Source organism: Passer domesticus, unplaced genomic scaffold (genome assembly GCF_036417665.1).
Source record: "Passer domesticus isolate bPasDom1 unplaced genomic scaffold, bPasDom1.hap1 HAP1_SCAFFOLD_44, whole genome shotgun sequence".
In the NCBI taxonomy this organism is placed as follows: Eukaryota; Metazoa; Chordata; class Aves; order Passeriformes; family Passeridae; genus Passer; species Passer domesticus.
This window is the reverse complement of record NW_026990160.1, coordinates 2,025,721-2,048,582: the sequence shown is the minus strand read 5'-3', so window position 1 is coordinate 2,048,582 and position 22,862 is coordinate 2,025,721. Positions and strand designations below refer to the sequence as shown.

At 46.6% G+C, this 22,862-nt stretch overlaps 1 protein-coding gene, 2 long non-coding RNA genes and 1 pseudogene across 3 annotated transcripts; all 4 read left to right on the top strand.

Annotated features, from left to right (window-relative positions):
• Positions 1-22,862, top strand: part of LOC135292707 (zinc finger protein 850-like) — a 216,147-nt pseudogene that overhangs the window by 149,002 nt on the left and 44,283 nt on the right.
• On the top strand, positions 3,947-7,921 carry LOC135292643 (uncharacterized). The gene is made up of 2 exons (XR_010354864.1): positions 3,947-5,190; positions 6,751-7,921. It is a non-coding gene; the product is annotated as an uncharacterized LOC135292643 (long non-coding RNA).
• Positions 9,439-10,351, top strand: LOC135292665 (uncharacterized). The gene is made up of 3 exons (XR_010354885.1): positions 9,439-9,575; positions 9,687-9,828; positions 10,145-10,351. It is a non-coding gene; the product is annotated as an uncharacterized LOC135292665 (long non-coding RNA).
• On the top strand, positions 15,836-16,821 carry LOC135292637 (probable inactive protein kinase DDB_G0270444). The gene is made up of 3 exons (XM_064406776.1): positions 15,836-15,979; positions 16,091-16,304; positions 16,621-16,821. Exons 1-2 carry the CDS (start codon positions 15,848-15,850, stop codon positions 16,298-16,300), a joined length of 342 nt encoding a protein of 113 aa, XP_064262846.1. The 5' UTR covers positions 15,836-15,847; the 3' UTR covers positions 16,301-16,304; positions 16,621-16,821.

Genomic DNA, 22,862 nt, shown 5'->3' with positions numbered 1-22,862 from the left:
CTTCAGTTAATTGTGAGCAAAACATCTTGAGGAGCTTTCCTCATGATGTTATTTCAAGCTAGAAAATCATGAGGCTCGGAAGAACAACATGGACCTCGTGATTATCATTATGGGAGACAATCTGCAAGGAACATTCTCCCAGTGCTCACTCAGGAAAACCAAGGATGAGATGCATCTGATCTATCTTCAGATGGCTTCCAAGGCACATGGGTTAGATTGCTTTGTGGGGAAAGAGAGACACTACTTCCAAGTTTAAATGCCTCTTCATATGGGACGTGTGTGCCTTATAATAAGGAAACTCATCAGTCTGGAGAAGTGTCTCTACAACCAGGCATGACAATCTGCAAAAGCAGCTCAGATGCATCTGAACAGATGAACAGGGGCATATCTGAAGGATCCAGAAAATCAGTAATAGAGATAAAACCAGAAGCCAGACATCCCAGAACTATGCTCACATTTTGTTTGCTTCCCTTGAGATTAGATGCACAGCTCAACAACCCCACAGGGAACAATTCTCCTGGATCAACCTGTCTCTTCCTCGAGCATGGAAAGATGCTAGAGCCATGCTACTGAGGCATGTGGTCACGTTCCTGCCACTGCTGAGCATGACAGAGCTAAATAAATCCCATCTGTTATCAGAGGAGCATAGGTAGCTCTGCCACTGGCATGAAGAGACAGCAAGGACCAAATTCCTGTCTTAAATGCTGATTGCAGCACAGGGGGAAATAAACCAAACACGCTTTCCATCGAGCAACATATATGAAGGACAGGAATATCAAGACAAAAAGTCCACCTTGAGACACCTGTTGACCAAAGTTGCAAAGGAATTGCCTTGCTACTTCCTACTCCAACTTGGTACTGTCTGAGGGTAAGAAAGCCATGATTCAGCCAGGCCAAATCACATGGATGAGACCTGCATCTTTGTGGAATGGCACCTTGCTTCTAGTCTGGGACTTCTCATCAAAACACCCATCTGAAAAAGACTCCACTCAGATTAAAAAAAAAAACCAAAACAACATCCTAGTTCAATTTACTTGTCCCAAGCCAGGCAGCAGAAAAGCGGACCTCTCCTAGCCTCCACAACCCTGCCCTTGCCACTGCACTGGATCATCTGAGCTGCAACCAATGGATGTCTTTTTGTCTCTCCATTTTTTGTGGAAAGCCCTCCAGAGAAGTTGTGTTCAGCGTAATGCAGAAGTAGACATTTTTTATCCTAGAGCATTTGTAGGGAAAGGAAACAATCTCTGGCACTGGTCATCTCTGCCAGAAAGATTTGCCTGAGGAAGAGGCATGTGAAGCTTGTCATGGGCTTTGTCACATCTGACAAAAGTGCTCAGTACCATTTGCTAGAAGGCAATGTGGCCTGGGGCTTCTTGGAGCCATCGTTCCTCTTCTCCACCGGCTCCTTGACAGATGGGCGTTCACCCTTCTGGTTTTCCATCCCCTAGAGAGATATAAAGAAACCCCATCAATCTTTAGGATATAAAACAGGAAATTCCTGTCTAAAACACAAGTTAGAACCAGAATCACTGCTACCAAGGCCTAGGGAAACATTTTCTAACTTACAGAAATAAACAGACCAGAGATTCAGTGATGCCAACTCTTTGTTTTCAATAGCCCAAGGCAGGTTATGGGTGCTACCACACTGAGCAGCAGTCTAAAATCCCAAATTCATTAGTCCTGAGCATAAATGGGAATAATGCAAACTGGTAGGCAACGAGTGGTCTTAAAGGAAGCAGCAGAAAAAGTTGGACTCTGTGGGGGTTGGCCCATTGTGTTGGAAGTTGATTTCGTTCAACACTCACTCTCCCTGTGCCTGCACAAAGGCACACTTCCTTCTATAATGTTGATAAAAAAAATAAAATCCCCCTCCTAACAAACAAAGGATTTTTCACTGGATGCTGCTGAATTCACTAAGCTTCTTCCAGCTCCACAGGGCTTGACAGCAGGGCAGTATTCCCAAAAGACAGACAGTAATTGTAGTAACTAGGATTGACTTGGACATCTTTTGTCTATTTGGAAATTTTCTTGGTACTACCGCTTCCATGTCTTTTGCAAAGACTCTGTTATCTTCAGGCTCTCTTATGTTCAATTCTCACTTAATTGCTTTACTGGGGGCAGAGCAGGGAGAACATGGTGGGGGCTTACCCTTAAATGTAAACCCATTTTCTCCTCTTTCCTTTTCCTCTTTGTGACCCATTTTCAAAGTATTCAAAACCCCACTTATTCCCTACTAATAGCAGTTCCTTTGTGGCCTGCAGATGATCATGCTGAGGATTAACAGCTCATTCCCAGGAGCAAAATGATTCAGCAGAAGAGGAATGAGATAAAGACACATTGGGTATGCTTGACCTCATGTAAGCAGTGGCAATACTTGCACAAAGGAGATATTTCTCCTGTCAAGCACTTACTTTCTTCTTAATTCTTGTAAGAATATCTTCCAGGTCACGTGTGGAAAGAGATTGTTCCAGAAGCATTTTAAATTTTTGATGGCTCAGCAACATCTTCACCATCTCCTGTCCATAATGCCTGAGGAAGGATAGAAGGAAGGGCAGGAGAAAGGGAGACAGGAAGGGAGGGAGGGAGGCAGAAAGGAAGGCAGGCAGGAAGGAAAGAAAAGTGAAGAAAGGAAGAGTGTTAACAGAAGAGGCTGACACCTTAAACTCATCAGGTGCAACCCCTGCATGAGAAGGCATTACCTACTCAGCAAAGAGGGAGATTTACCTCCACTTGACACTGCACAGTGCTGTCAGCTGAACACAAGAGGCAAGAGGAGAATGTGGGGCCACAGAAAAATACCATTTCACTCTGACACTGTGGGTGTTCCCAGGGAATAAGCAAAACACATCTGCTTTGTTGTCAGAGCCTATTAGCAGTGTCTTGCTGCCATTGCACAAAAATTTGCCTTTCTTTAACTGGCAGGGAAGCCAGGACAAAACACCTCCTGCATCCTATTGATTATTCTATACTATATGTATGCACAGGGGTAGCTAGTTTCTCTGGTGTTCTTGGCAGCTATTAATGGGAATTTCATCATCAAAGTAAGGGGATTTTGGTGGTTTGGGTTGATTTTGCCACTAGGAAACCACAGTTTTCTTCAAGAAGAAATTTGGAGGTTGTTGAGCCACAGATAACAGCATTCTAGAAATCTGCAGAAGGGATTTTAGAAAGAGTGAATACATTGTCTAAAGACCCCTGAAATATTTCTAACAATGTCTAAAGTTAATGAGAAGCAGATGTTTGGGATCCTTCAGTGATGAGTATTAGCCAACACTTTGGCTTTGTGTTTTGCACCTAAGGCCAATCAGAACTGTTGGACTGGCTAATCTGAGCTCTTTTGATCTCAGTAAAGAATCCTTCAAGTCACAGGAAGTTGGCAATGCTCCTTCTTGCTGGCCAGCCTCAGGTTACCCAGTACAGTCATTTCCCCAGGCATTCCAGAGCAGTGGTCACAGCACCAAGTCTGACTGAACTCGAGAAGCATTTGGACAATGCTCTCAGGCACATGGAGTGACTCTTGGGGTGCCCTGCACACGGCTGGGAGCTGGACTGGATGACCCTGATAGGTCCCATCTAACTGGGCATATTCTGTGATTCTATGACCCTTATCCACAGAGTGAGGTCACTTATTATTTCCTTGAGTTTCCACTCTTTTCTGGTTTTACCTTTAAAGCCAAACACAAAAGGGTTTTCCTGTTTCAGGAAGTGAAATGAAGATCATTACCTTGTGTCCTGGTGACAGTCCTGAGCAAGCGTCCCTGCCACCTGTGCCAGCCTCTCAGCCCTGGCTGTGCCTGCCAACTTCGTGACTCCCATTTTCTGCATCAGGGACAGGAGGAGTTGGGCCGCACACTTCCGCACCTGGGCGTAGCGGCTCCTGGGAAGGAGAGAGCAAACCCTGGGGCACGGGGAGAAGGAGCAGCAGCAGCACAGGCCTTGGCCAGAGCCTGCTCCCTGTCCTTGCTGGGGGAAGGGGGCCTGGCTTCTCCCTGCAGCTGCCGACACCTGCAGAAGGTTCTGTCCTCAGATAAACACAAAGTTAGCATTGGGCTGCTCTGTGCAATGATCCTGATGATCCTGAAGGACCCCTTCCAACTGGCCATATTCTATAGTTCTGTGATTCTGAGAACTAATAGGCTGCAGGAGGGCAGAAATAGGTGACAAGAGGAAAGAAATGAGGTTGATCAGAGAATGAAGTCACTGAGTTCCCAGCATGTTGTATTGTGCTTTTTGTTTTATTAGTAGGTTTATGGTTTGATTTGTGATTTGGTGGCTTTCCTTGGTGCTATTTTCCTTTTTTTTCCGCCTTTCCCCAGCTATTTCGTCAACTAGTTTCTAGTTTCTATTTCTCCAAACTTTAGCCGCTTATTGAAACCCCTTTTCCTCCCTTGGAATGTTATTGGTTCACTGCTGTTATCTCCGCCTAGGATTTTTACTCCCAACTCTCCTGATTTGTTGAAAGTTGTGCCTTCCCCTGAGACCTGCCCACACTTAAAAGTCTTTGTTCGCCCCTTGATCGGGGTCCCAGGAGAGGAAAAGGGGAAGTTTACCATCAAATAAAGTTTCCCTGGGACCCGTGTGCACTGCCTGTGTTTTATATTGTGCCGAAACAATTGACAACTGGGATTCAACGGAGCTCCAGGGGGAACCTGCCGCCCCCCTCTTGTCATCAGCTAGCCGGGAAGCGGCAGTTTCGCGTTCCCAACGTGGGGCAAGATAAGATCATTTACGAGCTCCTTTTATGACTCTAAGAGGAGCCCATCGGTGAATTTTATGGTTCTATGGACTTTCTCCGCCCTTCCTTCTCACTCAGAAGCGGAGAAAGAAAGCTTGCAGAAGACTCAACTGAGTCAGGACTTTGCGCAGACAGCAGGAAAAAAGCTGCTGGGCTCCTGCAGCAAGGCAAGGTGCGTGCACTGGGACAAGCACACCAGGGACCCACAGTGGCCGCGCCCTCAGTCTTGGGAACAGGCTTTGGAGCACCGGGAACACCCAAGTCCCTGGAGGCAGCAAGCCGAGGAAGAGAAAGTCCCCAGTCTGTCAGCGATCAGAACATCAGTTTAAGCACACCCTGATGAGAAGTGGAACTGCTGTGGTGGTCAACCAGCGTCACTCATCCGTCAGAAGAGGGCTGGCTGGACGGATATCTCGTCTCCCAGGAAAAATCGGCCAGAGACCTGGCACCAGTGGGTGAGCTGTGCCACAGCGGGGGTTTTCTTTTTTCTTTTTTCTTTTTTCTATCCCTGGCGAGCGGAATTTTCTCAAGGGCCCGTGGCCAGGCCCGTGAGGATCTTTATCTCTGGCACATTTCCCTCTCCCACCTCATCAGAAGGTCCTCCTCTTGTCCTTCTAAGAAGGAGAGGAGCAAGACAAAAGACTTTCACAGGTCAGCAGCACACTGGAATTCCCCTGTTCCCTTGTCCCTCAGACTTTCCAAAACAACCCTTCCCCGCCCCACCTCCCTGGGAGCTGGCTGGCCGCACTGCTCCGAGCGCCCGGCCGCTCGCTGTCCAGGCCTCACTGGGGAACTGCAGCGAGTCAGGCCCCCCACCCCGCTCTTTGTCTGAGATGGAGGATGGCCACTCCACCTTAGACACGCTTTCCCCGCTGCCTTCTTTTCCGCTCCTGAATCTCTCTGGCAGCCCATCCTCCCCTGAGGGGGCCACATTCCACGGGGAAGGTGTCAGCCCGTTCCTGCTGAGGGGGAGGCGTGGGTCTGAAGCAATGTCTGCTCCTTCTCCCAGTTCCGCCTCTGGGGACGAGGACCCCAACCCGGCCCCTGCCCAGAAACCGCTCTCCTTGAGAGCCCCCTCCCCTCGGGAGGGGAGCCCTGCGGGGAAGAGGGAGAATTGGAAACCCGATCTGGTAATGGCAGTCTTGCTTTCCCCCACAGGGCAGCGGGCCCGGATCCATCCCCTCACATAACCCTAATCACTTGAGCAGCCAGCAATTGCTTTACAACATCTTCTATGAAATTCAGATTGAATTAGCATTTAATTTTTATAAAAGACCTTTTAAATAATTTTGGATTTTAAAAAACCCTTGTAAGAAATTTTCAAATTATAGACTTGTGAATTTTAGTGATTGCAAGAAACAATAAGTAAGCAGAGAACCAAAAGAACAATTTAGAAGGTTTTGTTATTTTTATGCAACTTTATATATTTTTAATAATTAAAGTATTTTAATTTTTAACTCTAAGAAGTGCTGCTCAAGTTTCCCTATCCAGTTTCCTAGTCAAACCTTACCCAATGTTACTTTTAATTTTATATTACTATAAATTGGCAAAAGCACAAATTTTAATTCAGTTTCTATTTTTACAAAATTGACAAGTTTAAAAATTCAATTATAGAATTATCCTTTAAATCCTGGGTATTGCCTTTTTGCAAAGGGCCCTGCAAAGGCCATACTGACAGTGATGATATTAAAGGGTGAACTTAAAGCTTTTGCTTTAAATTAATTAGAGGTTTTATAACAATTGAGTTTTAATAATAATTAGTTTGTTAATTCAAAAAGTTATTAATGTGATTTGAAAATGCAAAATACCTTTTTAAAGGTTTTTAAACAGTGTTTTTTACAGAAGTAAAAGATTATTCATTTGATTAAATTTATAAAAGTTCAATTACTATACAGGTTTTCAGTTTTGAAGAATTAAGTGGTTTTATTTTGAACATATGTTTTTGTATGGTTTTTAAAAAAATGAGTCATTTGTCATATTTGAAATCATTTTGGAATATTAACCCAGTTGTTCAGTTGTGTGTTATAGAAAGAAGAATGTTATAACTACACCGAAGTCTACTATGCTACACTTGATCATGACCATTTTCTGAACTGAATTTCCTTGAAGAGAGAAAACCTTCAAACTTGAGTTTCCCAACAGAAGAACAAGAAAACTGAAGTTTTGAAACAGAGAAGAAGATCAGCCAAATTGATGTGAAGAACATCTCATTGCTTTGCTTTGTATTATGAAATAAATTGTACTTGTATTAATAAAAGAAATGTTAAATTGTTAAAAAAACAGTAACCAGGAGCCAGTTGGTTTTTAATCAATTTAATACCATACTTTCAAGTTTTAAATCATAAGTTTTGAGTCAAAATGAAAAGAAAATTTATATTTATTTAACATGAAATAAATTTGTTTGTTTTACACATTGAACTCCTGGAAACTATGAAACATCTTTCTATGGAACATCCTTTTATGAAATGGTAAGCTTTCTATGAAATGTTAAATTCTTTTTAAGTTTGTCACTTTTGAGTTTTTGTCTGACTATTTAAAACAATTTTTAATTACCTTTTGAGCCCAATTTTTACCAGCTAATTATTCAAAAATTAAGATATTATTTTGCAGTGAATTGAAGAAATGAATAAAATTATAGTTAAAATACATAATCAGTGAAAAACAAGACAAGTATAAGCTACATTAGACATATCCAAAATTATTTGAGTTTTTGAAAAATTTTTAAATTATAATTCATTTTATTTTACGTTTGTAAAATTTTATGATTTATTACACTAATACCTTTTGTTCTTTTAGATAAACTTTAATGTCCTTTTTGTATTTAAGAACGGGCAGATGTTGTATCGTGCTTTTTGGTTTATTAGTAGGTTTATGGTTTGATTTGTGATTTGGTGGTTTTCCTTGGTGCTGTTTTCCATTTGTCTCCACCTTTTCCCAGTTATTTCGTCAACTAGTTTCCAGTTTCTATTTCTCCAAATTTTAGCCGCTTATTGAAACCGCTTTTCCTCCTTTGGAATGTTATTGGTTCACTGCTGTTATCCCTGCTTAGGATTTTTACTCCCAACTCTCCTGATTTGTTGAAAGTTGTGCCTACCCGTGACCTCCCCCCGCATAGAAGTCTTTGATCGGGGTCTCAGGAGAGGAAAAGGGGAAGTTTACCATCAAATAAAGTTTCCCTGGAACCCGTGTGCGCTGCCTGTGTTTTATATTGCAGCGAAACAATTGACAACTGGGATTGAATGGAGCTCCAGGGGGAACCTGCCGCCCCCCTCTCTTGTCATCAGCCAGGCGGGAAGCGGCAGTCCTAGGCATGAAGATGCTCAGGATCTTCCACAGGTGCTCAGCAGGCAGTAGGATTGCGGCTGGATGTCACTCTGCAAATGCCAGTGGCTCAGCTGAGAGCTCTGGCAGTGACTGACACTGCACTGAGAGGGGCCACAGTCCTGCAAGGGTCTTTCATCAGGAGCAAAGAGCAGCCTGGAGGGTGGGCAATGCTGGATCTGTACCACTGCGTGCTCATCCTTCACCTGAATGTGGAGCTGCCCCCCAAGTTGCCATGGATCACTTTTTCTTTTTCTCTTCTTGGGTATATTTTGGAGCAGCTGTTCTATGTGGCTTTTGATGGTGATCCTGTGGCAAGCAGCCATTTGCCTGCTGAGCTATACTCACAACTAATACTAACTCCTCATTCCCTGTAGTTTTGTTTGGGGTTTTTGATCTATTTGTTGGACTGGTTTGCGTGGGTTTGTTTGTTTGCATGGGTTTTTGTCTGATTTGGTTTGAGGATTTTGTTTGCTTTTTTATAAATGACTGGTGAAGTTTTCCAAACTCAAGAAAATGTAAAGCAGGCTTGACTTTGCAGAAATTCCTTTGGGCTGGGTTTAGCTGCATCCCCCAGGCTCAGGATCACTAGTATATTTTCAGGTTTTCCTCTGCATATCAGCCTGCCCAGAATCTGCTTGGTGTTTCACAAATGGAGAAGACAATGGACATTGTGCCAAGCTTCCTTTCAAACAGAAAAACCTGGGTCAGCATGACAGAAAAGAAGAAACAAAAAATCACCACTCAGAAGGGAACCAGTGTCCCACCATCTTCCTCTCCACTGTTATTAATTTTGTATATTTAGAGGCAAACGTGGGTCTAAAGCTTGCATCTCTCAGTTCCTGATGCTATTTGCTACCCTGCAGCCTTGACTGGCCCTGATGTGACTGACTGCTGGGCAAGTGGGGCTGGGGATGCTCAGCCTGGAGAGAGGAGACACTGGGAGGCCTCACTGTGGCTCTGCAGGACTGGAAGGGTCCCGCAGGAAAGAAGGGGACAGAGTGTTCAGCAGGGCCTGTGCTGACAGGACAAGGGGGGATGGCTTTCAACTGCAGCAGGTTGATTGAAGCTGCATCTAGGGAAGCTGCTCTTTTCCACTGCGGGTGGTGGGGCACTGGCCCAGGCTGTGCACAGAGGCTGTGCATGCCCCATCCTTGGCAACAGGGCTCTGAGCAGCACGCTCTGGGGGAAGACTGCTCAGCTGGGAACAAGATGTTGTTCTTCAGGCTCCCTTGCAAGCCCAACCCTTCAGGGACTCCATCATTCCATGGTCTCCACTGTCCACTTCAGATGGAGCCTGGGAACTGTGATGTCACAGCCCACGCTCCAGCTGGAACGTCCAGCGCCCAGCAAAGGGCACAACACAACCATTGGCCGTTGTGTTTGCACACTCTTCACTCTGCTCCTGCCCACTCTGCTTGTCACCTGCCCCCTGATAACCCCATCACTCCTCAAAGATCCTTAGTGCCTGGATTTTGTCATCCAGCCCTGCAGGATGCTCCCATTTGTTCTGAGGAAGGTATGGTGCCATTCCATGGAGGTGGACACTCCCACCTGCCTGGGTGGGCGGGAGCTCTGTGGGGATGGAGTGGGACAGGGACCCCACTCTGAGGTTTTGTTACCTCTGCAGGCTGTCCCAGACAGAGAGGAGGAGATGGAGGTAGATGCAAAGATTGATATGGAGGAGGAGATGGAGGTGGATGTGGATGAGGAGGAAGAGATGGACGTTGATATGGACGAGTCCATTGAGGACATGGATATTGATTAAAAAGGTGAGGAAGAGGCCATGATCTTGGCATGAAGAGCAATGCCAGCAGCAGGACAGGCAGAGTGGGTCTCCTGCTGCCAGGCTGGGGCTGGGCTGGGTGCTCCCTGCTCAGGGACATTGTACCCAGGGCACTGGATTCTGGTGGCCATCCACAGCCTGTCCTGTGCCTGCTTTGCTCCACACAAGCTCCATGCCAGACCCAGCCAGGCTCAGTTCTGCTAGCAGAGTCCTGCTGCTGGGCCAGCTGTGCCAGCCTAGGGGCACATGCAAGAGCCCTCTGTGCCTGACTGGAGTGACCGTGGCATTTGCTTTTCTTCCAGGTGCGATGGAGATCACAGAGACACCACCCTTTTGTATATATGTTCTACAGTTTGTTGTTTTTCTTTAGAATATAGAGTTTAGGGCAATTTTTGACTTCTGTAAATACGTTTCCCATAGTTTTGCTAGGTAGGTTTTTCTGTATATATGTTCTATCGATTGTTGTTATTACAAATATTCTTACAATGTAAATATCTTCTGTATTTTTGCTGCTGTTTTTCTGTAATAAACAAATCTTATTTTTCACACCCCAGTTCTCCTTGTATTTGCTTCAGGCACAGGCAGCATTTTGCAAAGTTGTAGTTTCCACTTGCTCCATGTTCCCAGGGCTGGAGGTCACAAGTAGATGAAGGGGAAAAAATCCACAATTAAGAGTGTCCATGACACCCAGAGCCAAAGAAGCCCAGGGGATCAGGAAAGAGGGAAGCACGTGCTCCAAACAACAGCAGAAATTAAGTGAGAGCTCTGGAGGGAACAAAAGAAAGAGGCAGCCTGAAGAAAGGAAAAAACGTCTCCCCACAGTGTGTTTTGCTTTTTTTCACTGAGAGTCTCTTGTATCATGTGGTGGAAACCCAGAAAAATAAAGGTCAGGAGAAGCATGGTTTCTTGGGAACATTGCTGCATAGTAGACAATCCTTGTGCAAATCAGTCCATGCAGCACTCACATATTGAATTGCTTCTCTTCCTGGGGATGCAGAGTTGCTTTATTTACTCCAAGCAAGATTTTCTCCCTCCTCCCTGGCAAAGAACAAGCTCCCATCCTGGCAAGCGCTCGCTGCTTTCCTTAACACTCACCACACCCATGCTAAGGAGAGTGGAGCAGGTTAATTTATCACTTGTTGCAAGTTCTAAGTCCTTCTTAGAGAAGGACCATGCTCAGCTGAGTGAGAGTGAAGCAAAATGGCAAGCCAGGAATACATTGCCCTGCACACAACATCCTCCATTCCCATGGATGGTTTCTCACTGGCACACAGGAGGAAGGAAGGAACCCAAATGCGTCATTGTACATCAAGTCATACGTGTTGAGGGATGAACAGATCTCACGGGGATATGGAAACCCCCCTGAAAACCAGTTCAGAGAAATCCTGAGCTGTTTTGTGGTCCTAGGCATGAAGATGCTCAGGATCTTCCACAGATGCTCAGCAGGCAGTAGGATTGTGGCTGGATGTCACTCTGGAAATGCCAGTGGCTCAGCTGAGAGCTCTGGCAGTGACTGACACTGCACTGAGAGGGGCCACAGTCCTGCAAGGGTCTTTCATCAGGAGCAAAGAGCAGCCTGGAGGGTGGGCAATGCTGGATCTGTACCACTGCGTGCTCATCCTTCACCTGAATGTGGAGCTGCCCCCAAAGTTGCCATGGATCACTTTTTCTTTTTCTCCTCTTGGGTATATTTTGGAGCAGCTGTTCTATGTGGCTTTTGATGGTGATCCTGTGGCAAGCAGCCATTTGCCTGCTGTGGTATCCTCACAGCTAATACTAACTCCTCATTCCCTGTAGTTTTATTTGGGGTTTTTGATCTATTTGTTGGACTGGTTTGCGTGGGTTTGTTTGTTTGCATGGGTTTTTGTCTGATTTGGTTTGAGGATTTTGTTTGCTTTTTTAGAAATGTCTGGTGAAGTTTTCCAAACTCAAGAAAATGTAAAGCAGGCTTGAATTTGCAGAAATTCCTTTGGGCTGGGTTTAGCTGCATCGCTCAGGATCACTAGTCTATTTTCAGGTTTTGCTCTGCATATCAGCCTGCCCAGAATCTGCTTGGTGTTTCACAAATGGAGAAGACAAGGGACATTGTGCCAAGCTTCCGTTCAAACAGAAAAACCTGGGTCAGCATGACAGAAAAGAAGAAACATAAAATCACCAGTTAGAACACAACTAGTGTCCCACCATCTTCCTCTCCACTGTTATTAATTTTGTACATTTAGAGGCAAACGTGGGTCTAAAGCTTGCATCTCTCATTTCCTGATGCTATTTGCTACCCTGCAGCCTTGACTGGCCCTGATGTGACTGACTGCTGGGCAAGTGGGGCTGGGGATGCTCAGCCTGGAGAGAGGAGACACTGGGAGGCCTCACTGTGGCTCTGCAGGACTGGAAGGGTCCCGCAGGAAAGAAGGGGACAGAGTGTTCAGCAGGGCCTGTGCTGACAGGACAAGGGGGGATGGCTTTCAACTGCAGCAGGTTGATTGAAGCTGCATCTAGGGAAGCTGCTCTTTTGCACTGGGGGTGGTGGGGCACTGGCCCAGGCTGTGCACAGAGGCTGTGCATGCCCCATCCTTGGCAACAGGGCTCTGAGCAGCACGCTCTGGGGGACGACTGCTCAGCTGGGAACAAGATGTTGTTCTTCAGGCTCCCTTGCAAGCCCAACCGTTCAGGGACTCCATCATTCCATGGTCTCCACTTCAGATGGAGCCTGGGAACTGTGATGTCACAGCCCACGCTCCAGCTGGAACGTCCAGCGCCCAGCAAAGGGCACAACACAACCATTGGCCGTTGTGTTTGCACACTCTTCACTCTGCTCCTGCCCACTCTGCTTGTCACCTGCCCCCTGATAACCCCATCACTCCTGAAAGATCCTGAGTGCCTGGATTTTGTCATCCAGCCCTGCAGGATGCTCCCATTTGTTCTGAGGAAGGTCTGGTGCCATTCCATGGAGGTGGACACTCCCCACCTGCCTGGGTGGGCTGGAGCTCTGTGGGCATGGAGTGGGACAGGGACCCCACTCTGAGGTTTTGCTACCTCTGCAGGCTGTTCCAGACAGAGAGGAGGAGATGGAGGTAGATGCAAAGATTGATAAAGAGGAGGAGATGGAGGTGGATGTGGAGGTGGAAGAAGAGATGGATTTGGATGTGGAAGACTCCATTGAGGACATGGACATTGATTAAAAAGGCGAGGAAGAGGCCATGATCTTGGCATGAAGAGCAATGCCAGCAGCAGGACAGGCAGAGTGGGTCTCCTGCTGCCAGGCTGGGGCTGGGCTGGGTGCTCCCTGCTCAGGGACATTGTAGCCAGGGCACTGGATTCTGGTGGCCATCCACAGCCTGTCCTGTGCCTGCTTTGCTCCACACAAGCTCCATGCCAGACCCAGCCAGGCTCAGTTCTGCTAGCAGAGTCCTGCTGCTGGGCCAGCTGTGCCAGCCTAGGGGCACATGCAAGAGCCCTCTGTGCCTGACTGGAGTGACCGTGGCATTTGCTTTTCTTCCAGGTGCGACGGACATCACAGAGACATCACCCTTTTGTATATATGTTCTACAGTTTGTTGTTTTTCTTTAGAATATAGAGTTTAGGGCAATTTTTGACTTCTGTAAATACGTTTCCCATAGTTTTGCTAGGTAGGTTTTTCTGTATATATGTTCTATCGATTGTTGTTATTACAAATATTCTTACAATGTAAATATCTTCTGTATTTTTGCTGCTGTTTTTCTGTAATAAACAAATCTTATTTTTCACACCCCAGTTCTCCTTGTATTTGCTTCAGGCACAGGCAGCATTTTGCAAAGTTGTAGTTTCCACTTGCTCCATGTTCCCAGGGCTGGAGGTCACAAGTAGATGAAGGGGAAAAAATCCACAATTAAGAGTGTCCATGACACCCAGAGCCAAAGAAGCCCAGGGGATCAGGAAAGAGGGAAGCACGTGCTCCAAACAACAGCAGAAATTAAGTGAGAGCTCTGGAGGGAACAAAAGAACGAGGCAGCCTGAAGAAAGGAAAAAACGTCTCCCCACAAGTTGTTTTGCTTTTTTTCATTGAGAGTCTCTTGTATCATGTGGTGGAAACCCAGAAAAATAAAGGTCAGGAGAAGCATGGTTTATGGGGAACATTGCTGCATAGTAGACAATCCTTGTGCAAATCAGTCCATGCAGCACTCACATATTGAATTGCTTCTCTTCCTGGGGATGCAGAGTTGCTTTATTTACTCCAAGCAAGATTTTCTCCCTCCTCCCTGGCAAAGAACAAGCTCCCATCCTGGCAAGCGCTCGCTGCTTTCCTTAACACTCATCACAGCCATGCTAAGGAGAGTGGAGCAGGTTAATTTATCACTTGTTGCAAGTTCTAAGTCCTTCTTAGATAAGGACCATGCTCAGCTGAGTGACAGTGAAGCAAAATGGCAAGCCAGGAATACATTGCTCTGCACACAACATCCTCCATTCCCATGGATGGTTTCTCACTGGCACACAGGAGGAAGGAAGGAACCCAAATGCATCATTGTACATCAAGTCATACGTGTTGAGGGATGAACAGATCTCACGGGGATATGGAAACCCCCCCTGAAAACCAGTTCAGAGAAATCCTGAGCTGTTTTGTGGTCCTAGGCATGAAGATTTAGGCTCAGGATCTTCCACAGGTGCTCAGCAGGCAGTAGGATTGTGGCTGGATGTCACTCTGCAAATGCCAGTGGCTCAGCTGAGAGCTCTGGCAGTGACTGACACTGCACTGAGAGGGGCCACAGTCCTGCAAGGGTCTTTCATCAGGAGCAAAGAGCAGCCTGGAGGGTGGGCAATGCTGGATCTGTACCACTGCGTGCTCATCCTTCACCTGAATGTGGAGCTGCCCCCAAAGTTGCCATGGATCACTTTTTCTTTTTCTCCTCTTGGGTATATTTTGGAGCAGCTGTTCTATGTGGCTTTTGATGGTGATCCTGTGGCAAGCAGCCATTTGCCTGCTGTGCTATCCTCACAGCTAATACTAACTCCTCATTCCCTGTAGTTTTATTTGGGGTTTTTGATCTATTTGTTGGACTGGTTTGCGTGGGTTTGTTTGTTTGCATGGGTTTTTGTCTGATTTGGTTTGAGGATTTTGTTTGCTTTTTTAGAAATGACTGGTGAAGTTTTCCAAACTCAAGAAAATGTAAAGCAGGCTTGACTTTGCAGAAATTACTTTGGGCTGGGTTTAGCTGCATCCCCCAGGCTCAGGATCACTAGTATATTTTCAGGTTTTGCTCTGCATATCAGCCTGCCCAGAATCTGATTGGTGTTTCACAAATGGAGAAGACAATGGACATTGTGCCAAGCTTCCTTTCAAACAGAAAAACCTGGGTCAGCACGACAGAAAAGAAGAAACAAAAAATCACCAGTTAGAAGAGAACCAGTGTCCCACCATCTTCCTCTCCACTGTTATTAATTTTGTAAATTTAGAGGCAAACGTGGGTCTAAAGCTTGCATCTCTCAGTTCCTGATGCTATTTGCTACCCTGCAGCCTTGACTGGCCCTGATGTGACTGACTGCTGGGCAAGTGGGGCTGGGGATGCTCAGCCTGGAGAGAGGAGACACTGGGAGGCCTCACTGTGGCTCTGCAGGACTGGAAGGGTCCCGCAGGAAAGAAGGGGACAGAGTGTTCAGCAGGGCCTGTGCTGACAGGACAAGGGGGGATGGCTTTCAACTGCAGCAGGTTGATTGAAGCTGCATCTAGGGAAGCTGCTCTTTTCCACTGCGGGTGGTGGGGCACTGGCCCAGGCTGTGCACAGAGGCTGTGCATGCCCCATCCTTGGCAACAGGGCTCTGAGCAGCCTGCTCTGGGGGAAGACTGCTCACTGGGAACAAGATGTTGTTCTTCAGGCTCCCTTGCAAGCCCAACCCTTCAGGGACTCCATCATTCCATGGTCTCCACTGTCCACTTCAGATGGAGCCTGGGAACTGTGATGTCACAGCCCACGCTCCAGCTGGAACGTCCAGCGCCCAGCAAAGGGCACAACACAACCCTTGGCCGTTGTGTTCGTATGCTCTTCACCCTGCTCCTGCCCACTCTGCTTGTCACCTGCCCCCTGATAACCCCATCACTCCTGAAAGATCCTGAGTGCCTGGATTTTGTCATCCAGCGCTGCAGGATGCTCCCATTTGTCCTGAGGAAAGTCTGGTGCCATTCCATGGAGGTGGATACTTCCACCTGCCTGGGTGGGCTGGAGCTCTGTGGGGATGGAGTGGGACAGGGACCCCACTCTGAGGTTTTGCTACCTCTGCAGGCTGTCCCAGACGGAGAGGAGGAGATGGAAGTAGATGCAAAGATTGATATGGAGGAGGAGATGGAGGTGGATATTGAGATTGATGTGGAGGATGAGATGGAGACGGAGGGAGCAGACACTGGAGAGGAGGAAATGGAGGTGGATGTGGAGGTGGAAGAGGAGATGGAAGTGGATGTGGAAGAGTCCATTGAGGACATGGATATTGATTAAAAAGGTGAGGAAGAGGCCATGGTCTTGGCATGAAGAGCAATGCCAGCAGCAGGACAGGCAGAGTGGGTCTCCTGCTGCCAGGCTGGGGCTGGGCTGGGTGCTCCCTGCTCAGGGACATTGTAGCCAGGGCACTGGATTCTGGTGGCCATCCACAGCCTGTCCTCTGCCTGCTTTGCTCCACACAAGCTCCATGCCAGACCCAGCCAGGCTCAGTTCTGCTAGCAGAGTCCTGCTGCTGGGCCAGCTGGGCCAGCCTGGGGGCACATGCAAGAGCCCTCTGTGCCTGACTGGAGTGACCGTGGCATTTGCTTTTCTTCCAGGTGCGATGGATATCATGGACAGAGATGCCACCCTTTTGTACATACCTTTTACATTTTGTTGTTGTCTTATAGGTTTTAGGGCTTTTTGTCTTCTGTAAATATGTTTCATCTATTTTTGCTAGATATGTTCTTATGTATATATGTTCTATCGATTGTTGTTGTTACAAATATTCTTACAATGTAAATATCTTCTGTATTTTTGCTGCTGCTTTTCTGTAATAAACAAATTTTATTTTTCACACCCCAGTTCTCCTTGCATTTGCTTCAGGCACAGGCAGCATTTTGCAAAGTTGTAGTTTCCACTTGCTGCAGGTTCCCATGGCTGGAGGTCCCTGGCATAGCCACCCCAGGAGTGGGGGTCCCTGTGCATAGAGGGGTCACACTGACAGAGGTGAGCCTCTCCTTGCAGTTTCTCTGGACACACTTGGGAGCTGTAGGGGCAAAGCCCAGCGTGCCCTGGCCCACGGATCCCATGTTGGAGCAGGGCTGAGCCTGTGTGCTCCTGCAGAGCCTCAGCCATGGCTCTTCCCTGGGCAGCCCCAGGGCTAAGGAGGGTGCACTGGGCTGTGGGCAAGCCCTGCTCCTGGGCACCCTGAGGGGCTGGAGCCAGCCTGGAGGGAGCCTCAGCCCTACAGGGACCAAGATTTCCTTTGGAAACCCCCTCTGTCCGCAGACTCTGGTGAGCACAACAAGAATTGATCCTCCTAGTTCAAGGTGTGACGTTCATTGGCACAAATGTGTCCCTTGCACTTTCTAGCACAGCAAATGTCAGTGCTTGTAATCCCTGTTCTGCACACTCTGCTCAGGCAGCAAAACATCTGAACCTGAGGGAACATCTTGAATTAGCACCAACCTGCAGAGAGCTCCAGGGGGAGAACCTACCCCCAAGAACCCAGAGAAACACTTGACACTGATAGTCTGGGGCAGAGCTGAAACTAAAGTATTTCAATGCCAAGAGAGAGGAATTTTTATTGCTGAATTCATTCAGCAGGAACAAGAATGGAAGCTTTTGGTCTCCTCACCTGCCACAGATGTGTATTGCCAAGGTTTGCTTCTGGCTTATGACTGATTTTGATGAATCTGTTCAGAACTCTGATACTGTTCCTGGCTAAGGTGCAGAGATGATATTTCAGAGCCAGATGAGCTCAGCACATCTTGTGCAATGCAGAATGTCCAGAGCCAGACATTCAGGCCATGCAAACTGATACGTTTTCATCTCTGTGCAAAGATCAGTATTAGGACATCAATGATGTACCACACACTTCTCAGAGCTGTCCCTTTCATCCAGCTCTCCCAAGTCACTTCACAGACTTCACTCCAAGCAGTTTCTGATAGAGCTCAGTAGCACATGGGATTTAATCCTGGTCTTTCTTCATCTTCTCCAGAGCTACCTCCTGACACGGTGTGTGGGCACTGTCTGACAGCAGCAGCATTTACGTGTCACCTCCCTGATACTGAAGTTCATGTCACAACTTTTCATCAAAAGCAGCAAATCAATGATTCCCACTGGGTCCCACACAGCTCCATGGGGAGTTTGTGTGGCTGCAGTACCAGCACCATCCCTGGTCCTCAGGAATTTCAGGAGGAGATAGAGAAGGAACCAGCCATTCACAGGGAAGAACATCCGTTTGCAGGGCCCAGATCCCCACAACAGAGTCCCCAGACTCTTCATTTACACTTTGGCCTCTGTGCCTTACTTTTCCTCTCACTAAAGTCCTGCCAGTTTCCCTCATGCTCAGGTTCCTAAGATAATTCAAAGCAGCTTTAGGAGCAGGGATAGGTGATGGGAACTGTCCCAAGGCTTGACAAATTCTCAGGCCTCACAATTCCAGCCAAGGAGAGAGGAAAATCATGCATGAAAGAGGTGTGAAATCAAAGCAGTAATGAAATTGAGGTATAATGAGAGCAGCTGAAGAGGTTTCCAATGTTCAGAACAAGATTAGCAGCGCCAGGCACAGGAGGGATGTGACATTTTCCCCACTGTAACAACTCTGTGATGCAAATTGCATCTCAAATCCTCCTCCCCAGCTCTGGGACCTGTTCAGCCACAAACGTGGTGCTGAAATTTTAAAGCAAAGTGGAAGCTGGTCAGAGAGCTGGTTTGCAAATAAAAATCACAGAGGGCAGTTTGGAAGCACCAGCTGGAGCAGAGAGAGGCAGAGCCTGGCCCTGAGGTGCAGCACAGCCAAACATGCCTGAAACTCTAAGAAATTAAAGAACTTACCACTTGTTTTCCCTCAGGAGCTACAGAAGGTGCTTTATGGAATCCCTGCCTCCTTCACACTGTATCAGCATGCAGGAGAGTGCAGGGATGAAGATTACAGCACTTTCTGCTGCTGCTTCCATCTCCTGACTCAAATCTCACCAAAATCTGTCACTATTGGGCCTTCCCAAAGTCTCAGATTCACTTGGTCCTTTCAGGATTTCGGTTCTGAGGAGCATGAAGGGAGATAAAGGCACTTGCAGACACCAGAGATGCAATTGGTGCCTGAGGTGCATTTCACTGCCCAGATTAGTGCCTCTAAAACCATCAAAACCAGCCCCTTGGACAGCACCAAGCCAAGAGCAGAACACCAGGGCCTGCACATGGCTGGAAATGCCATTGTTTAATATTCCTCTCCCAGTCTCTCATTTCATGGTACCATTGCAGGGGTTAATCCCATCACTCAGCAGCAATTCTTGGCAATCAGCTTCAGATGGATTTTTAGTGCTGAGCAAATAAGAGGCAATTTTACTTTGTCTCCAATGAATGAAATTTCACCTAAATCAGACAAACTCTCTGTTCTGAGGCTGGTCAGGCACTAACCACGGCCAGGTCCCCAAGCCTGGATGTCAAACTGCTCTAATATTGAAAAGTTCATTTTATTTATCTTTGTGTACAAGGTGATTCTCTCTCAAAAGAATTGGGATCCATAGAATTGCATTTCCAAGCACTAAACTCAGACCAGCCACAAAGTGCACAAGAGACAAGAAAAGAAATAAAGATTTCTAAGGAGATGGAAATTGAATGCTGAGGTTTTTCCATTATAGAAAGTTCCATAAATTATCACCTGCCAGTTCCTTGCCTTCACTTGTGTGGCCACCACTGAATACACTCACAGATAAGAAAATGTTTGTCCTCCTGAAAACTGGGACTAGAAGTAGAAAAAGGCTCAGATATCTGAATTAAAAGGCAACATAATGAAAAGAGCTTCCTCATAAGAGCAAGATATGATGGACAGCAGGAATGGCGGAAGCCAGCAGAGATAAGTCCATGAACTATTCATGCTACAAAGATTTCTGACAAAACCTCCAATAACCCAAAAGCAATGTTTTGTCGGGCAAAGATGATAGGAACCCTGTGCATTTAATTCAGTCATTGACAGCAAATGGAGATCAGCTTGAAGCTCCTTTGGTCCACTACTACTTAATTTTTTTCACCCAGCAAATGAAATTACACCTACTCTTTGGGAAGAAATTACTGCTTTGAGTGGTTCAAGGCAAAGAGTTTCTTTCCATACCCACTTGTAATCAGTCACCAAGAGAAATATTTTCTAAAAAGGTCTCTTCAAAATTTTGGAGTGACTTTCAACATAAAGAACTTGGTTATTTTGCTGAAAATGATAAGGGAATTGAATTGGGCTCCCTCAGCTTTCAGAGAAGTGTTTCTTCCTAGTTCTTCACAAAGACGAACAAAACACTTTGTTGCAGCACACTGAAGGGAGGAAGAGGTTCCTTTCCCCCTGAGCTGCACAATAGGAGACAATTTTGTTGCCAAGAGGCAACAAATCCCAGCCAATTTCCAGTTTTTTTTGTGTAAGGGAAAAGCTCTGAGGATCGCAGCTGTGGGAGACACAGAGAGGGAGGAGCAGGGATCTGCTGGGGGTTTTTGGGCTGGGGGACAGATGAAAGACATGTTCAAGCAAAACCTGTGAGAGCTCAAGACTCCATCCCTCAGAGGAGAAACTCAGTTTGACCCAAATGCCATTCAAATCCAACAAGCATTGAGGCATTTCCCGAAACTCTGCTGGGCCATCAGGTACCCCCCAAATCACTCTGTGGGACCAGGGCAGCAGGTCCCTGGCACGGGACAGAGATGCTCCCCTGGGAAGCTGCCTGCATTGCCCGTGGGACTCAAGATCTACTTCTGAAGACCCCAACATCCAAAAAACTCCACACTAAAAGCCTTTAATTTGGGCTTTCACTTCTCCACTTCTCTGTTGTCACTAGGCAGCTGCTCCAGGTCAACACCCTTCTGATGGGTACAAATGCTCTCCTAATTTCCAGCCTAAACAGGAAGTTACTTCCATTCATTCTTCTCTAAGTACTGGGAGCTTGTACCTGATTTGCTCTTCCTCTCCTAGTGTGCATTTGTGCAGATAAAATGCCTAAGCCAGGAGCATTTCCTTCTTTAAATCATGTCATTTATTTCATTCCCATATAGTTGCACGGATTTAGCACTGGCTCAACACTCAGAATGTTGACAGCACAAAGTCCAGTTCTCACACCAACTCCTCCAAGTTTTGGACCAATTCTGCAAAGGAGGAAATACAGCAAAGAAATTCCAAACAGGAGCCCTAATAAAGATAATAAAATGCCACATGCCTATGTTTGCTGCAGGGAAGAACAGCGCTATTTATTCAATCATTACAAACAATTAAAGCAGCAGAGGGGAGGAAGACAGTGCTATCGTTGGTAGCTCCCCAGTCCTCTGCCCCTGGCATGAATTTCATAAAGCACAAATCTCCCAGCAGAAATCCCTCAGCAACTGATTTCCTCCTCGTGGAACACAGCAGGCACACACCCTGGCTTTCCTGGCCAGAAAAGGAGAATTTGCCTCGATGTTTTTCCCAGGCACGCAGCTGTGATGTCAAATCCCCCTCCCTGCCCTGCCAGGAGATTCCTCAAGTGACAAGTTTCTGTAGGGTGACAACCCTCTGGAGAGGCACAGAGAGCTTTGTGTCAGTGTAAGGCACCCCCACAAGGGCACATCCCTCATTCAGGCTCCATCTTTGTTCACAAGCAGTTCCCAGCAGAAAATTCGCAGTGATTGCATTTCCCCAGAACAGGTAATTTCAAGCACATTTTTCTCTTGAGCTGTTTTGCCTTCCACAAAAGCAGCGTGCCAGGGATTGCTTTGGAGCATCAGGAAACACAGCAACACCCAACAGCCAAGACCATCCAAAGCCACTTATCAGCTCATCCCTACATCTCCTGGACTCACTTGAATGCCCGGGAGAGTCTGAAAAGCCAACTGTTTTCCAAGAAACTTGTTGTTTGTTGTGCAATTGAAAGGTAAATGACAGGGACAACCAGCCCCACACAGGTGCCTCAGGCAGGGGAAGGAGCAGGAGGGATCCATCCCTAACTGGCAGAGGTGCAGCTCAAGTGATGCTCACTCACTATTTGGGTTGCTTTTTGTTGCTTTTACATTAACAACGCATCTCCACACCACAACTGTTCTCCCTCCCTGCAGCCACATGGAAAAAATTCAGTGGTCTCTCACCTCTTTCTGTCCTCTCTCTGCCTGAAATAATTCTTTCCCTCATACAACCAGCAAAACAGGGTTTGTTTTCATGCTGGAAATAAGTCCACAAACTTGTGACTGATTTCAATAAGGAGAACATCACTACAAACCACCCATTACTCAGATGCCCCAAGGCAGCAAGGGAGGGAAATTTGACAACAGAGGTGGCAACACCAGCCGTGGGTAACAGCATCACATTCTGCCTCTCTCACGGATGCTTTTCTTTCCAGTCCAGAAAATTCCCTGTCCTTTTTAGGGCTGTGGAAGGCTGCTGTCTGCCCCACAAAATGAGGAGCAAACCAAGCAGCAATGCTGCAGAACATCTCTGTTCCTATGATATTATTCTGCTGAAGCCATAAATTTGCAGAAGAATGGGCACTGCCAACTCCTGATTGCAGAGGAGGGAGTTCGTCACATGCTCCTTGTAAATTAGGATTTATCAGAGATGGAGAATTGATTGCCAAGTAACCTGCAGGGACAAAACTGCTCTGCAGTTTTCTAGGACTCATTGAGCAGTACAAAAAGGTTATTGATGCAGTTGGGGAGTGTTTCTGTACAGGATGTGCACCTCCTGACATCCCAGGCAGGGAAAAATTTACTTAACATTTGCAAGGAGAAAGCAATTCTTCTTATTAAAAAAAAAAAAAAAAAAAAAAAAAAAAAGGAAAAAATAAATAGAAAATCAACTTCATGGCAAAAAGCCTCAGTAAGAGTTTGCAGAATTTGGTGAAAACAG